This window comes from Lissotriton vulgaris, unplaced genomic scaffold (genome assembly GCF_964263255.1).
Source record: "Lissotriton vulgaris unplaced genomic scaffold, aLisVul1.2 SCAFFOLD_728, whole genome shotgun sequence".
Classification (NCBI taxonomy): Eukaryota; Metazoa; Chordata; class Amphibia; order Caudata; family Salamandridae; genus Lissotriton; species Lissotriton vulgaris.
The window spans coordinates 479,158-496,618 of NW_028248620.1; the positions used below are offsets into that span (position 1 = coordinate 479,158).

At 53.7% G+C, this 17,461-nt stretch overlaps 5 protein-coding genes across 5 annotated transcripts; 4 read left to right on the top strand and 1 right to left on the bottom strand.

Moving 5' to 3' along the window:
* Positions 1 to 3,172: 3,172 nt before the first annotated feature.
* On the top strand, positions 3,173 to 3,896 carry LOC147663908 (histone H1.01-like). The gene has a single exon (XM_086950060.1). It carries the CDS (start codon positions 3,199 to 3,201, stop codon positions 3,844 to 3,846), a length of 648 nt encoding a protein of 215 aa, XP_086806186.1. The 5' UTR covers positions 3,173 to 3,198; the 3' UTR covers positions 3,847 to 3,896.
* A 485-nt stretch (positions 3,897 to 4,381) lies between these two features.
* On the top strand, positions 4,382 to 5,147 carry LOC147663909 (histone H3-like). The gene is made up of 2 exons (XM_086950090.1): positions 4,382 to 4,389; positions 4,637 to 5,147. Exons 1-2 carry the CDS (start codon positions 4,382 to 4,384, stop codon positions 5,145 to 5,147), a joined length of 519 nt encoding a protein of 172 aa, XP_086806216.1.
* Positions 5,148 to 6,016: 869 nt separating this feature from the next.
* On the bottom strand, positions 6,017 to 6,477 carry LOC147663910 (histone H2B 1.2-like). Its single transcript, XM_086950065.1, has one exon. The coding sequence runs from the start codon at positions 6,448 to 6,450 to the stop codon at positions 6,070 to 6,072; it is 381 nt and encodes a 126-aa protein (XP_086806191.1). The 5' UTR covers positions 6,451 to 6,477; the 3' UTR covers positions 6,017 to 6,069.
* A 287-nt stretch (positions 6,478 to 6,764) lies between these two features.
* Positions 6,765 to 7,207, top strand: LOC147663911 (histone H2A type 2-C-like). Its single transcript, XM_086950066.1, has one exon. It carries the CDS (start codon positions 6,780 to 6,782, stop codon positions 7,176 to 7,178), a length of 399 nt encoding a protein of 132 aa, XP_086806192.1. The 5' UTR covers positions 6,765 to 6,779; the 3' UTR covers positions 7,179 to 7,207.
* Positions 7,208 to 12,475: 5,268 nt separating this feature from the next.
* LOC147663912 (histone H4) lies at positions 12,476 to 12,844 on the top strand. The gene has a single exon (XM_086950080.1). The coding sequence runs from the start codon at positions 12,493 to 12,495 to the stop codon at positions 12,802 to 12,804; it is 312 nt and encodes a 103-aa protein (XP_086806206.1). The 5' UTR covers positions 12,476 to 12,492; the 3' UTR covers positions 12,805 to 12,844.
* Positions 12,845 to 17,461: the final 4,617 nt, after the last annotated feature.

Genomic DNA, 17,461 nt, shown 5'->3' on the forward strand with positions numbered 1-17,461 from the left:
GTGTGTTTCCAGCCTTCTGGCACCAGTTTTACCGATACCTAAGTCATTTGGGGTTGTTAGGCTACAAGGGTATGAAGTCACACTGTCTACCCAGGGTCATGGAGCTCAGCGCAGGGTAAGATTTCAGGTTTCACCCCTGCTGGAGGTGTTAAAGCAAAACACTTCACATGCCCAATACAGTGTATTTCACTCCTTCACAGTATCAGGAAAGGCCTGCAAGGCCTTGGGCCTACTTCCAGCCTCCAGGCATCAGTTGTACTGATAGTTGTGACATTTGTAGGTGTTCAACTTCAAGGGGATGAAGACGCACCTTCTACCCAGGGTTATGGAGCTCAGCGCAGGGTAAGATTACAGATTTCACCCCTAGCTGCACGTTTGAAACGAAAGCACTTTACATACTCAGCAAAGTGTATTTAACTCCTTTGCAGTAACAGGAAAAGGCCTGCAAGGCCTTGGGCCTACTTCCAGCCTTCAGGCACCAATTTTACTGATATCTGTGACATTTGGTGGTGTTAAGCTTCAAGGGGAGTAAGTCACACCTTCTACCCAGGGTTAAGGAGCTCCGCGCAGGGTAAGATTTCTGGTTATTCCCCTGGCTAGAGGTGTGAAAAGAAAACCCTTCACATGGTCAATAAAGTGAAGTGCACCCCTTTACAGTATCAGGACAAGGCCTGCAAGGCCTTGTGCTTGTTTCCTGGCTCCGGGCACCAGTTTTACTGATGCTTGTGACATATGCAGGTTTTCAACTTCAAGGGGATGAACTGGCACCTACTACCCAGGGATATGGAGCTCAGCGCAGGGTAAGATTTCAGGTTTCACCCCTGGCTGGAGGTGTGAAAACAAAACACTTCACATGCCCAATGAAGTGTATTTCACCCCTTTGCATTATCAGGAAAGGCATGCAATGCCTTTGGCCTATTTCTAACCTCCAGGCACCATTTTTTGTGACACATGTAACATTTGGAGATGTTAATCTTCAAAGGGATACAGTTGCTCCTTCTACCCAGGGCTATGGAACTACGCGCAGGGGGAGATTGCAGGTTTTCCCCTTGGATGCAGGCGGAGAGGTAAAACGCTTCCCTCAAATCCAAGGGGAAAGGCTGCAATCTTACCCTATGCCGAGCTCCGTAGTTCTGGGTAGAAGGAGTGCCATTGTCCCCTTGCAGCTGAGCACATCATAATTTCACAATTATCACTAAAACGTGTGTTTGGTGAATAGAAATGTGCCCATGTCTCTGCAGGCCAAGGCATGATATTTCAAATGGGTGCATGTACCTTTTAGGCTAGGTGAAGTGTTTTCATTTCTTCACCTCCACCCGTGAGGGAAATGTTGAATCTTGCCCTGCGTGGAGCTCCAAATCCCTGGGTAGAAGGAGTGACTTAGTGCCCTTGAATCGGAAAACCCCATAATGTCACAAATATCACTAAAGCAGGTCCCTGGAGGCTAGAAATGCCCCAGTGCCCTGAAGGCTCTATTCTGATATGGTGACTGTTTTTTTGTGCAGTTTTGGTCCATGTGAAGTATTTTATTCTTACACCTCCATCCCAGGGAAAGGCGTGAAATCTTTCCCTGTGCGGAGCTCCATATCTCGGGGTAGAAGGACTGACTTTGTCCCCTTGATTCTGGAAACCTCATTGTGTCAGATATATTACTAGAACAGGTTCCTGGAAGCTAGGAATGGGCCTGGGTACCTGAAGGGTAAGATCTGAAACTGTGAATGGTGTTCATGTACGTTTTGGACTATGTGAAGTGTTTTCTTTGTGTTTCCTTCTACCTACATATAAGGCGAAACCCTGTAATTAGACCTCAATCAGGCTGCCATGCGCAGAATCTGATTTGTGGGCACAGGTCGCACTCTTGACATCCCATTTGATTCAGGAGTGGTCCCCACCCCAGCCATCGAGCTCAATACAACAGTGATAGTCAAAGGCCTCACTCTGTAGTGTGGGATGTATGTTGTAACAATCAGATTGCGGTACATTACATTGCTGTTTTAGGGGCTTTCCACGACTTGCGCGGGAGGGCGCTCTACACTCAGGAATAGTATGATTTACTATTCCAACTCCAGCCTAAGTAAGGTAGGGAAGGTGTTGGAATTGCAAATCGCACTATTCCTTAGTCTAGTGCGCCCTCCCGTGCAAGTCGTGGAGAAGACTTGCGTTGTAAATGCAGCGATCGAAATGTACAGCGGTGTTTTGACCGCGTTGTTATGGTCGGGTCCCGTCCAAAGATGTCACCTGAGATGTAAACCTAACTCCAGCTGTGAAAATCAGCTCAGCAGAGGGCCTCCGTGCAGGTACTGGGGTCACCGTTTCAGGTGCATTCACACCCTCTGCTCTCACTCTGGGTGCCATTAAGCATGTAGGTCTGACTCGGCCGCCTGCCTCTATGGTGTCACTGTGTGTTTATTATGTTTACTGTGCCCCCGTCTCGTCCAGCTCGGTGCTTGGCAGTGAATGCCCTCGGCCTGCATGTGAAGCTACCAGCGCGCAGCCGCCTTGTGATGCCCGTGAGTCTTGATGCCGGACCGTGCCCCGCTGCTTGTGAAAGTCCCCCCGGCTGCCCCGGAGCCTTGGGTGCCACAGCCGAGGGTGCAGGCGCGCGGCGAGGGCCCCCCTGGCCCCCGGGGGGCCGGGTCTCTCTGGCGTTGTCTCCGCTCCCCGCGCTCGGCCGGCGGAGCCCTGTGTTACTTCGGCCCGGTGCAGGAGGCGCTCCCCGCGGCCCCCGGAGCCCCATGGTGACTCCACTTGGCCCGCTCCCTGCAGGAGGCCCCTCCCGCCCGCGGGCCGCCGCTCCCGGCCTCAGAGCGCGAGGGTGGACCGGGGAAAAGGGTCCCGGAGCCCGGGATTCCGGTCACGGAGGCGTCAGCCACCGGGGGAGGGCAGAGATTCACGGCGGATTGCAAGCCTCTGTGGACGGGGTCGGCTGAAACGGGGGCGGGCACGGGAAGGGGCTGAAGCTGGGCTTCTTTTCATGTGTGCACGGGAGCGTGTGTTTAACGGATTGTGGTTTAAAACTTTGAAACTCCGATGGTAGGAAACACAAATGTCAGCTCGGAGCAGAGAGCCGAGTGCGCCTCGCACAGCCCTCTCTCCTCGGGACCAATCAGGGGCTGGCTCCTCCCTATATATGCACGGGGCTCGGGCCGAGGTACATTTCCGTTCTGTGACAGCGTCAGCGTCGAGACTTGCATAGCAATGGCAGAAACCGCTCCAGCCGCCGCGGCTCCTCCCGCTGAGGTCGCCCCCAAGAAGAAGCAGAAGAAAGCAGCGGGGGCCTCCAAGGCCAAGAAGCCTTCCGGTCCCAGCGTGTCCGATCTCATCCTGAAGTGCGTGACCGCCTCGGCCGAGAGGAAGGGAGTCTCCCTGGTGGCCCTGAAGAAGGCGCTGACCGCCGCCGGCTACGATGCGGACAAGAACAAGAGCCGCGTCAAGGTCTCCCTCAAGAGCCTGGTCAGCAAAGGCGCCCTAGCTCAGCTGAAGGGCACCGGGGCCTCCGGATCCTTCAAGGTGAATAAGAAGCAGCTGGAAGGTAAGAAGGCGGCCAAGAAGTCAGCCTCCAAGACCAAGAAGCCAGCCGCCAAGAAAGCAGCCCCTGCCGCCAAGAAGCCCAAAAAGGCTCCCGCGGGGGTCAAGAAGAGCCCGAAGAAGGTCAAGAAGCCAGCAGCAGCCAAGAGCCCCAAGAAGCCCAAGGCTGCCCCCGCCAAGAAGGCTGCCAAGAGCCCAGCGAAAGCCAAGGCGGCGAAGCCCAAAGTAGCCAAGAAAAGCCCTGCCAAGGTAGTCAAACCCAAGGCAGCCAAGCCCAAAGCAGCGAAGCCCAAAAAGGCAGCGCCCAAGAAGAAGTAAGGGCTTGCACCGAGACACTGCAAACACAACGGCTCTTTTAAGGGCCACCACCCTGTCTAGAAGAGAGCGTGTTCATCCCCACCTTTGCACCCACCCAATGCCCCACTTCTCAAAAATAAACCGCACAATGCATCCATAGCGCACCTTTCCACGCGCGAGTGCCGCGTGTGATCTTGGCCATATAAACGGCTCTTTCGGGGCTGCGTGGATTGAAATCGGTATAACATAGACAATAAGGGGGTCTGGGAGTTATAAGACCTCCGTTTATAATGCATGTGCAATAACGTGTGTGTCTCGGTGCTTTCACTGTACCCGGGCAGACTCGATGTAGTGTCTGCATAAAGCAGAGGATTGTGCTCTTTCAATCGAGCAGCAGGTAACGGGGGAGTGTTCCAGGGTGAGCAGGGGCGGGTAAGAAGGGGGTCTGGGAGTCATAAGACCGGGGTTTATTAGAAACGTGTGTGTGTGTGTTGGTGCTTTCACTGTACCCGGGCAGACTCGAGCGCAGGTAACGGGGGAGTGTTCCAGGGTGACCATGGCAGTGTGCTTATGACATCTCGGGCTCCTCTCCCGGGGGACCGGGGTCGAGTCGTCGGCGTGACTAGAAGTGGATGGACGGACACGGAGACAAAGGCTGGCCGAGGCGCGGGCTCCGGCTCCAACTCACGTCATTCAACCGGAGGCTTCTCTTTTATCCACAGCTCATTGGACAGCTAGGCTGCAGCCTCCCGTTCAGTAACCAATCGTTGTACACCGCGGGCTATTTTTGAACGTGGGGCGGTCTCTTCAGCCAACCAGAGCAGCCCTCCGTCTATGAGGGCATAAATAGAGCTCTTTCCCCGGTAGACGCCATTCTTCCTCGCTCGTCGCTGAGAGAGACCGCTCCCGCCATGGCCCGCACCAAGCAGACAGCCCGCAAGTCCACCGGCGGCAAAGCGCCCCGCAAGCAGCTGGCCACCAAGGCAGCTCGCAAGAGCGCGCCTGCCACCGGGGGAGTCAAGAAGCCTCACCGCTACCGGCCCGGCACCGTGGCTCTCCGCGAGATCCGCCGCTACCAGAAGTCCACCGAGCTCCTCATCCGCAAGCTGCCCTTCCAGCGCTTGGTGAGGGAGATCGCCCAGGACTTCAAGACCGATCTGCGCTTCCAGAGCTCCGCCGTCATGGCCCTGCAGGAGGCAAGCGAGGCCTACCTGGTCGGGCTCTTCGAGGACACCAACCTGTGCGCCATCCACGCCAAGAGGGTGACCATCATGCCCAAGGACATCCAGCTGGCCCGTCGCATCCGAGGCGAGAGAGCCTAAGGAGACAGACCGACCCGAACAACCACCACAACGGCTCTTTTAAGGGCCACCACCCTGTCACCTTTGAGCTTCTCTTATCTGCCATGGCATGGCCTACAGGTTAGGGAGGAGGGGCTGTGAATACCACGAGCACCGGGCAACTTATACCGCTTCTGGGGAAACCAGAGCACTCGGTGTCCACAGTGCACAAACACCTCTTCCACGTGCCCTTCATTTGAAGCGTTGTTTGGGTAGAGGGTTGTGGTGGGGATCCGCGGGTCACAAGCCACCGCTTTTGGGCATCTGTGCTCCCGGTACATCGGGTTCTGAGAGTACCACGAGTACTGGGCAACTTATACAGGCTCTGGGGGTGACCAGAGCCTTCCGTCTTCACAGTGCACAAACACCTCGTCAATGTGCCCATCATTTAATGGCGGCAGGGATCCGCTGGTCACAAGCCAGCGCTATGAGGCATCTGGGCTCCCGGTACATGGGGTTCATGTGTCTGATTTCGGTAGCGTTTGCCCCGGGGCGTATTGTAGCCGTTCCCCTGGGTCTGGAAATACAAACACAACGCTAATTAAACCGGCACACATTAAAGCTGCTCGCCCATAACATGGAAAGCAAATTGCCCGGGAGTAGCTGTGTGAATTGCCAGCAGGTTTATATAACGTCATCGTTACATTACAGTGCATAGGTGGCACTTGGTCCCAGGGAGGGCTCATTCATATAGACATGTTTATTGAAAGAGGCAAAACGGGCTGCCTGCTCCATCGTCCCTCGGTGTGCAGCAAACCCCGGGAGAGCGGCGCTATCTGCGCTCAACATTACCCTTATAAAAACACATATTCTTCTGTCATACTAGGGTTACATTAGCTCTTAGGGGAGGAAGTGGTTGGCCCTTAAAAGAGCCGTTGTGTTCGTTGGGGTGCGCCTGGAAGCCTTACTTGGCGCTGGTGTACTTGGTGACGGCCTTGGTGCCCTCCGACACGGCGTGCTTGGCCAGCTCTCCGGGCAGCAGAAGGCGGACTGCGGTCTGGATCTCCCGTGAGGTGATGGTGCGCCGCGAGTTGTAGAGAGCCAGTTTGGAAGACTCTGCAGCGATGCGCTCAAAGATGTCGTTCACGAAGGAGTTCATGATGCCCATGGCCTTGGAAGAGATGCCGGTGTCCGGGTGCACCTGCTTCATCACTTTGTAAATGTAGATGGCATAGCTTTCCTTCCTGCTCCTCTTGCGCTTCTTACCGTCCTTCTTGGGCGGCTTGGAGAGCGCTTTCTTGGAGCCCTTCTTGGGAGCCGGCGCGGACTTGGCTGGTTCAGGCATGGTCGAGGATCTTTCACCGCGTGCTGTGGAGCCGAGAGAAATCATGTTTGGGCGGCCCCACTTGTATTTATAGCCAGGGCGTGCAAAGCAGCTTCTTCCCGGCTCTCCCTTCTCATTGGCAGGTATAGGCCGGGCCCCCACTTCCTATTGTAATGCGGTTCTGGGACACTGATTGGCTAAACCATAGCACGCCTTCCTCCAATGAGAAGTACTATCAACGACTAGCTGTCAACCAATCAGACGCACCCGAAGTCTTTATATTACCGAGTCCAGCAAAAAGAGCAGTATCATTCTCGCTGTTGTGTGACTGAGACTTTACATCGATCGCCATGTCTGGACGCGGAAAGCAGGGAGGAAAGGCCCGCGCCAAGGCCAAGACACGCTCTTCCAGAGCCGGGCTCCAGTTCCCCGTGGGCCGTGTGCACAGACTGCTCCGTAAGGGAAGCTACGCCGAGAGGGTGGGCGCCGGTGCCCCCGTCTATCTGGCTGCAGTGCTGGAGTACCTGACCGCCGAGATCCTGGAGCTGGCTGGCAACGCCGCCCGGGACAACAAGAAGACCCGCATCATCCCCAGACACCTCCAGCTGGCCATCCGCAACGACGAGGAGCTGAACAAGCTGCTGGGCCGAGTCACCATCGCCCAGGGAGGAGTCCTGCCCAACATCCAGGCCGTGCTGCTGCCCAAGAAAACCGAGAGCCACAAGGCACAGGGCAAAGCAAGCAAGTAAAGGCCCGCAGACCCCCGTGGAAATACACCCTAAACACAAAGGCTCTTTTCAGGGCCATCCACAGACTCCATCAAAGAGCGTATCCGTGCCGAGGTGTTACTCTGGCGGCTTCATAGATGCGGCAGCGCCCGCGCCGTCGCTTCATAGGTGGGACACACTCCAAGCCCTCGGCCCTGCATATAAATGTTGCCCCCGTCCCCAAAGCCCAGCTTCGAGTCCGATATCCATAATGTTTTTTCTAATAAAAATCCTATATTTATTTGGCATCTTTTTGGGGCAGACGACACAACCGGGCGCGAGATGGGGACCGTTACGGGATTGCAGGCGGCCAGACACAGCGGGGTGGTGCCGGTGAGGCCTTTAACGTGTGTTGGGCTCCATTAAACATGTCCGAGGCTTCTGTTCATATTGGGAGGGGGCGCCGAAAGAGAGGGTTAGGCGGGCCGCGGTCACAAGTAGGGGCCGGGAAGAGAGGTGCCTTGGGCTCGAGACGTGGACAGTGTTACGGGGTTGCAGGCAGTCACACACAGCGGGGAGGAGCCGGTGTGGGCTCCATTGAAACATGTCCTAAGCATCTGTTCATATTGGGAGGGGCACGGAACGAGAGGGTTAGGCGGGCCGCGGTCACAAGTGGGGGCCGGGAAAAGAGGTGCCTTGGGCGCGAGACTTGGACAGTGTTACGGGGTTGCAGGCGGTGTCACACAGCGGGGTGGTGCCGGTGTAGGGCTCCATTGAAACAAGTCCGAGGCTTCGGTTCATATTGGGAGGGGGCACCGAACGAGAGGGTTAGGCGGGCTGCGGTCACAAGTGGGGGCCGGGAAGGGAGGTGCCTTGGGCGCGAGACGTGGACGGTGTTACGGGGTTGCAGGCGGTGTCGCACAGCGGGGTGGAGCCGGTGTGGGCTCCATTGAAACATGTCCGAGGCTTCGGTTCATCTTGGCAGGGGCACGGAACGAGAGGTTTAGGCGGGCTGCGGGTACAAGTGGGGGCCGGGAAGGGAGGCGTGTGCGTGTGTTTCACTGTGATCTGTGCACTGGCGGCAGCTGCTGAGCCAGCCCGCCATAACAAAGGCGGGCTGGGAGCCCGCTCTTTTTCAAACGGCAACGGCCTCTCCAGCCCCCGCTCCCTGCAGAGGGCGGGCCGGGGCCGGGCTCTCCCGCCTCACAGGGCGGGCGCTTGGACTCCCTCGCAGGTCCGCAGCTCCTCCATATAATCAGCCGGTGCGGGGGCTGGAGCGACATATTTACCGCCCAGAAAATGGAGTATTACACCTTCCCAATGACCACTGCAAAAGCCCAGCGCTTTGTAATACGGGGGCTTCCAACAAACGCATCACTTGAACACATCTCTGGGGATTTATCTGACCTAGGCCTTCCAGTCAAAAATATTGCGCAGATCACCTCTCCAGCGGATAAGAACAAGAAATTTCCCCTCTTCGTTGTGACCCTGTCAGCGAGCCACGATGGGAAGCCAGCTGACCTCTCGGGAGTCACACGTCTCTGCGGCTGCGTCATCACCACAGAAGCACCTAGAGGGAAACGAGGACAAAATCATGTGTTACAACTGCCAGCGCTTGGGGCACACCTCTGCCTTCTGCAAGCAGAAGCCAAAGTGCGTACGCTGTGGAGGAGAGCACACCTCCAACCAATGCACTAGGAACCGGGAAACCGAACCAGCAAAATGCGCCAACTGCACAGGACCACATCCAGCAAGCTACCGCGGCTGCCCCTACCTCCAGAAGGCAAAGAAGGAAGGCCAGCGCCAACCCCCACAACCACAAAAAACTTCCCCCCACTCGACAACGACGGGTCAGGGGCCAAGGAATACTCACAGACCCGCAATGGCACACAGGATCTCAAATGGAAATCAAACCAACAGCCATAGCAGCGCGTGTGTGGATGGAAGATCATACGCAGAAACAACTAAACCCAAGCAGGACAGCCCAGCGCCACCTACCGCCCCACCATCATCTACCACCCCAGCACTAGCGACCACCCCAGCACCATCCTGTGAGTTAGGCTCAGCCATCAACTGGCAGGAACTCATCGCGAAGATTGCAAAAACAGTCGCAGACCTGAACATCCACCCAATGGTGACAATGGTGGCGAACCTTATCGCCGGACTTTTCCAGGGCGAAGAAAACACCAGCAATGGCAGCAAAATCTAAAAGAAACTCTCTCTTCGTGATGTGGAATGCTAATGGCATTCAGAAGAAAACTGCAGAACTCCTGCACCTGATGGAAACCATGGACATGGATATAGCGCTTATTTCCGAGACCCACCTCCAAGGAAGCCAGAAGCTCAACATAGCAAACCACAGGGTATACCGCACAGATCGCACCACTGGAGCCAAGGGCGGAGGAACAGCGGTGATAGTCAGCACAAAAGTGAAGCACCACGAGATCTCTCTACCACCAGTCGGGAGCATTGAAGCAACTGGCATACAGATCCAGACATCTGCAGGCCCGCTGCGGCTGATCGCTGCCTACTCACCCCCAGGCAAGCTAGCCCCAAAGGACCTGGATGCTTTATTGGACCCCAGCATCCCAACACTAATTGGAGGTGACCTCAATGCTAAGCACAAATGCTGGAACTCTCGGACGGGAAACAGCAAAGGACACGCCCTACTTGCCCACTCAAAGAAGGAGGACTTCGTAGTGGCCGGCCCAACTCAACCAACACACTATCCAGGATCTGCACTGCACAAACCGGATGTTCTGGACATTGTGGTCATGAAGAATCTCTCCCAGTCTATGGAGCTTGAAACCCTAACAGCGCTGACATCCGACCACAACCCAGTGTTGATCACAGTTGGAGACGTACTTGAAGACCAGCAACAGGGCACCAGGCACAACTTCAAGAAGGCGGACTGGTGCCTATACAAGAGATGCCTGGAGGAGACACTGGTCCCTGGTCCCCTACGCAGCATTGAAGACATTGACCAGGCAGTCCACCACCTCACAGCCTCAATCCACGCAGCTATTGCGCGCAGCACTCCAGAGCAGAAACTCCAACGATGCTCTATCTACGATCTCCCAAAGGGCATCAAGCAGTCAATAGCTGAAAAGAACAGAGCCCGCAGAGAGTGGCAGAGGAACCGCACCCCCGACCTGCTGAAGAAGTATAATGAGCTGACAAGGCAGCTGAAGATACAAATAAGCCAGCACAGAGGTGAAAAATGGGAAGCAGCTACAGCTAACCTAAAGGACTCAGACAACTCTCTCTGGAGAATGACCCGACGCCTGACTGGGAAGAAGGAGCCAAACCCACCGATCCAAGGGAAGACTCACCTGGCATGCAGCAACAGGGATAAGGCTGAGGTCTTCGCTGACACGCTGGAGGAATCCTTCAGGCCCAACCAGGCAAGCAAACTGGCAACAGAAGTTGAGCAAGAGGTCGCCATGCATCACCAGGAGCACCCACCGGAAACAGAAACTGCACACATTGAGGAATGCTCAATGGGCGAATTACTAGCCCTGGCAAAAACACTGAAAAACGGCAAGGCACCAGGGAAGGACGGAATAGTCAACCAAGCCATCAAGATGCTCCCAGATAACGCAGTGGATCACCTTGCTGAGATATTTAACGCGTGCATGCAGCACCAGTATTTCCCAAACGCCTGGAAAGAAGCAAGAGTCGTCGTATTCCCCAAGGCTGGGAAACCACTGCGAGACCCTGCAAACTACCGCCCCATAAGTCTGCTATCTGGCCTATCAAAACTCTTCGAAAAAGTTATCCTTGCCCGTCTCGTTGATTTCGCGACAAGCAACAACCTACTTGCCAAAGAACAGTTTGGGTTCCGGAAAGACCACTCAACCAATCACCAACTCCTCAGAGTGGTGGACATCATCAGCCACGGATTCAACATCAACAAGTCTACTGGAGTAGTCTTTCTGGATGTAGCCAAAGCATTTGACCGAGTATGGCATGAGGGTCTGCTCTACAAACTTATCAAGCTCAAGTTTCCCAGCTACCTGGTCAAGTTGCTGACCAGCTACCTGACAGAACGGACCTTTCACGTGGCGGTTCGAGAAGAATGTTCATCACCGCGCCCAATTCTAGCTGGAGTGCCTCAGGGGTCAATCCTAGGACCATTCCTCTTCAACATATTCACAAACGACATACCCACTGACCTAAAGAAGACTGATCTTGCCCTTTACGCGGATGATGTTGCAGTCATCTCCCAATCCTTCAGCGACAAAGAAGTGGCGAAGAACCTGGAGGCATCGCTTTGCAGACTCTCCGAATGGTACAGCGACTGGCAGATCACCCTGAACACAAGCAAAACCACAGCAACCTTATTTACCAGGAAGCTGAACAGGAAACACCCACAGATCCTCCTCAATGGGGATGAGGTCAAATGGGAAAACAGCAGCTCCTACCTGGGGGTGACTCTGGACTCTAAACTCAGCTGGAGAAACCACATAGAGAAGACCTGCCAGAAAGCAGCATCCAAACTGGCTGCATTATACCCACTCCTGAAGTCTAAGTCGATGCCCATGCAGAGCAAGGTGCGAGTAATCACCGCAATAATTCGACCAACTATGACATACGCTTCACCAGTTTGGAGTGGCTGCCGCCCACAGCTGCGGAAGGACCTACAAATACTTCAGAGCAAGGCCTTACGGATTGCAGCAGGTGCTCCCATGTTCACACGAACAGCAGACCTCCACAGAGACCTAGGCATCGAGATGCTGGACGACCATCTCCTCAAACTCAACAGGACATTCTACAAAGGACTGGATCAAAAAGAAAACCCACTGATCCGGAAACTTGCAGATATCGCTACAAACCCATTTGACCGCTATCCGCGTCCCATTGAAGCGCTAACCTTGCGAACCTGAAACAGCAACGTAGCATCCAAAAACTCATTACTGCCTGAAGGCAAACGCCGGCAGATACGCAAAACTCACCGCTGCCCTGATGGCATAACAGCCTCGGCAAGCACCTAAAACCCGCTCACTGCCGGCTGGCATTAGCCGCGGCAGGCACCCAAACCTCAACACTAACAGAAGGATCTACACGGACAAAGACGAGACTCTCGAAGGAAACATGCTGACAATTCTGCAAACACTACTGACCGCTACCCGCGGCCCATCACTGAGCTGACCATGTGATGCAACCTCAACTGTGACAAAGCGTCACACACCAATAAGACAACCTAAACAGCGACTACAAAATTCCAAACGAATATGGAGTAATGAGGCTATTGCCTCGGTATCCAAAAACTCACCACTGTCAGAAGGTATCTGACAGGAGAAGACAAGAAACAGGCTGGAGCTATCACTTCTGCTCACAGCACCGAGAGGAGAACATGTCTGGACGCGGCAAAGGAGGGAAGGGGCTCGGCAAAGGCGGCGCCAAGAGGCACCGCAAGGTGCTCCGGGACAACATCCAGGGCATCACCAAGCCGGCCATTCGCCGCCTGGCGCGCCGTGGCGGAGTCAAGCGCATCTCCGGCCTCATCTACGAGGAGACCCGCGGAGTGCTGAAGGTTTTCCTGGAGAACGTGATCCGGGATGCCGTCACCTACACCGAGCACGCCAAGAGGAAGACCGTCACCGCCATGGATGTGGTCTATGCCCTGAAGCGCCAGGGCCGCACCCTCTACGGATTCGGCGGTTAAACACTCGACTTGCCCACGGAAAAAAAAGACAAAACAACCCAAAGGCTCTTTTAAGAGCCGACCACCATGTCTTGTGAGAGCTGGGTCTATGAACTATTATTCCCGCAGCGCAGGGCTCCTATCTAGGCCCCCACTCGGTCGGGAGGGGAGGATGGAGGGAACCCGGGGATTTGCTCCGCAGCCACTCTGCTCGGGAAGGCGGGTTCATCCCGGCCCAGGGTCCGCCACCGTAGAGCCCTAAACTGGTAACCTAAGGCGGGTTCAGGGGACCTACATCATGGAGCCATGGACTGGGGACCTAAGGCGTGTGTAGCCCGCCCCAGGGTCTCTTTATCCTGAGGCCCGAAACTGGGTAGATAAGGCAGGTTTAGCACGGCACAGGGCTCCGCCATCATGGAGCCCTGGACTGGGGACCTAAGGCATGTTTATCCCTGCCCAGGGGCCCGCCATCATGGAGCCCTGGACTGGGGACCATAAGGCGTGTTTAGCCCGCCCCAGGGTCCCGTTGTCCTTGGCCCCGAAACCGGAGAGATAAGGCGTGCTTAGCCCGGCCCCGGGGACCGCCACCATGGAGCCCTGAACTGGTAACCTAAGGCGGGTTCAGCCCGGTTCAGGGGCCCACCGTCATGGAGCCCTGGACTGGGGACCTAAGGCGTGTGTAGACCGCCCCAGGGTCCCGTTATCCTGGGGCGACGAAACTTGGGAGATAAGGCAGGTTTAGCCCTGCCCAGGGGCCCGCCGTCTTGGAGGCCTGGACTGGGGGACCTATGCCGACTATTAAGCCCCCACGTAGTGGGGGGTTACAGCACCAGAGCGGGAGACAAAGTTGGGGTTAACGCGGCGGTTCCGCCGCTCGGCCATCTGGTCGCATGGCTCAGTGGGCCATCTGGTCGCACCGTTGTGCAGTGACCAGATGGCCCAGTGAGCCTGGCGACCAGATGGCCGGGCGGCGGAACGGCCGCGCTAACTCCAACTTTGTCTCCTGCCCAGGCTCTGTAAGCCCCCACTGCGTGGGGGCTTAATGGTCGATGAAGTCGAGTTCCCATGCAGGCCCATAGGAAGAGGCTGTGGCATCCTGATTCTTGCGGCGAACCAGCATGACCGTTTACGGGTCCCTGTGGGTCTTTAAGCACCCGTTTCAGTTTTTTTCTGTGTGGACAGTTTGGTTCAAGGGGACAATGGCACTACTTCTACCCAGGGCTGGGGAGCTCCGATTCGGGTAAAATTTTCGGTTTTCCCCCTTGCTGGAGGTAAGCAAAACAGAAAAAAAAACGATATATACAATTTTTTTTGTTTAATTCATTGTATACTAACTCTTCAGGTTCAAGGGGACAAAGTCACTTTTCCTACCCAGGGCTGGTGAGCTCCGATTCGGGTAACATTTCCGGTTTCCCCCCTTAGCTGGAGGTCGGCCCAAAAAAAAAAAAAAAAACCTACAAACACATATTTCTATTGTATTGTATTTTTTTTACTATATATAAACATTTTTTTTTTTTTTAACTCTCTAGGTTCAAGGGGACAAAGTCACTGTTTCTACCCGAGGCTATGGAACTCCGATTCGGGTAACATTTCCGGTTTTCCCCCTTAGCTGGAGGTAAGCAAAAAAAAACTATATATACACTTTTTTTTTTAAATTGATTTTATACCAACTCTTTAGGTTCAAGGGGACAAAGTCACTTTTCCTACCCAGGGCTGGTGAGCTCCGATTCGGGTAACATTTCCGGTTTTCCCCCTTAGCTGGAGGTCTGCCAAAAAAAAAATACCTTCATTCAAAAGGTATTTTACATTATCAGATTCTAGCCTTCAGTGTCCCAAGCCCATTTCTAGCCTGCAGGCACAAAGTGGCTATTTCTACACAGGGCTATGGAGCTCCGCGCAGGGTGAGATTCACCCCTGTTACAGTATCAGCACAAGGCTGTGGGCCTGTTTAGTGATAATTGTAACATTTGGTTGAGTTCATCTTCAAAGGGATACAGTTGCTCCTACTAACCTTGGCTATGGAGCTCCGCGCAGGGTAAGATTTCGGGTTATACCCCTGGCTGGAGGTTTGATAAGAAAACACTTTACATGGTCAAAGTGTATTTCACCCCTTTATAGCATCAGGACAAGGCCTTGGGCCTGTCTCCAGCCACCTGTTTTTGTGATGCTTGCCTGCCTAGATGTGTGAAAACCCAACAAATCACATACACAACAGAGTGTATTTAACCCCTGTACAGTTACAGGGAAAGGTCTGCAAGGCCTTGGGCCTACCTCCAGCCTCCCGGCAGCAGTTTTAATGAATCTTGTGACATTAGGAGGTGTTAAGCTTCAAGGGGATGAAGTTGTACCTTCTACCCAGGGTTATGGAGCTCCGCGCAGGGTAAGATTCGAGATTACACCCCTAGCTGGAGGTTTGAAAACAAAGCACTTCATATACTCAACAAAGTGTATTTAACTCCTCTGCAGTTCCAGGAAAAGGCCTGCAAGGCCTTGGGCCTACTTACAGCATCCAGGCACCAGTTTTACTGAATCTTGTGACATTTGGAGGTGTTAAGCTTCAAGGGGATGAAGTTGTACCTTCTACCCAGGGTTATGGAGCTCCGCGCAGGGTAAGATTTGAGATTACACCCCTAGCTGGAGGTTTGAAAACAAAGCACTTCATATACTCAGCAAAGTGTATTTAACTACTTTGCAGTTACAGGAAAAGTCCTGCAAGGCATTGGGACTACTTCCAGCATCCAGGCACCAGTTTTGATGAATCTTGTGACATTTGGAGGTGTTAAGCTTCAAGGGGATGAAGTTGTACCTTCTACCCAGGGTTATGGAGCTCCGCGCAGGGTAATATTTCAGATGTCACCTCTAGCTGGATGTGTGAATAACCAACACATTACTGACACCACAAAGTGTATTTATCCCCTTTACAGTTACAGGGAAAGGTCTGCAAGGCCTTGGGCTTACCTCTAGCCTCCAGGCAGCAGTTTTAATGAATCTTGTGACATTTGGAGGTGTTAAGCTTCAAGGGGATGAAGTTGTACCTTTTGCCCAGGGTTATGGAGCTCTGCGCAGGGTAAGATTCCAGATTTCACCCATAGCTGGATGTTTGAAAACAAAGCACTTCAAATACTCAGCAAAGTGTATTTAACTACTTTGCAGTTACAGGAAAAGTCCTGCAAGGCCTTGGGCCTACTTCCAGCAACCAGGCACCAGTTTTGATGAATCTTGTGACATTTGGAGGTGTTAAGCTTCAAGGGGATGAAGTTGTCCCTTCTACCCAGGGTTTTGGAGCTCCGCGCAGGGTAAGATTTCAGATGTCACCCCTAGCTGGATGTGTGAATAACCAACACATTACAGACACCACAAAGTGTATTTAACCCCTTTACAGTTACAGGAAAAGTCCTGCAAGGCATTGGGACTACTTCCAGCATCCAGGCTCCAGTTTTGATGGATCTTGTGACATTTGGAGGTGTTAAGCTTCAAGGGGATGAAGTTGTACCTTCTACCCAGGGTTATGGAGCTCCGCGCAGGGTAAGATTCCAGATTACACCCCTAGCTGGAGGTTTGAAAACAAAGCACCTCAAATACTCAGCAAAGTGTATTTAACTACTTTGCAGTTACAGGAAAAGGCCTGCAAGGCCTTGGGCCTACTTCCAGCATCCAGGCACCAGTTTTGATGAATCTTGTGACATTTGGAGGTGATTAGCTTCAAGGGGATGAAGTTGTCCCTTCTACCCAGGGTTATGGAGCTCCGCGCAGGGTAAGATTTCAGATGTCACCCCTAGCTGGATGTGTGAATAACCAACACATTACAGACACCACAGAGTGTATTTAACCCCTTTACAGTTACAGGGAAAGGTCTGCAAGGCCTTGGGCCTACCTCCAGCCTCCAGGCAGCAGTTTTAATGAATCTTGTGACATTTGGAGGAGTTAAGCTTCAAGGGGATAAAGTTGTCCCTTCTACCCAGAGTTATGGAGCTCCGCGCAGGGTAAGATTTCAGATGTCACCCCTAGCTGGATGTGTGAATAACCAACACATTACAGACACCACAAAGTGTATTTAACCCCTGTACAGTTACAGGGAAAGGTCTACAAGGCCTTGGGCCTACATCCAAGCTCCAGGCAGCAGTTTTAATGATTCCTGTGACATTTGGAGGTGTTAAGCTTCAAGGGGATGAAGTTGTACCTTCTACCCAGGGTTGTGGAGCTCCGCGCAGGGTAAGATTCCAGATTACACCCCTAGCTGGAGGTTTGAAAACAAAGCACTTCATATACTCAACAAAGTGTATTTAACTCCTCTGCAGTTCCAGGAAAAGGCCTGCAAGGCCTTGGGCCTACTTACAGCATCCAGGCACCAGTTTTACTGAATCTTGTGACATTTGGAGGTGTTAAGCTCCAAGGGGATGAAGTTGTACCTTCTACCCAGGGTTATGGAGCTCAGCGCAGGGTAAGATTCGAGATTACACCCCTAGCTGGAGGTTTGAAAACAAAGCACTTCATATACTCAGCAAAGTGTATTTAACTACTTTGCAGTTACAGGAAAAGTCCTGCAAGGCATTGGGACTACTTCCAGCATCCAGGCACCAGTTTTGATGAATCTTGAGACATTTGGAGGTGTTAAGCTTCAAGGGGATGAAGTTGTACCTTCTACCCAGGGTTGTGGAGCTCCGCGCAGGGTAAGATT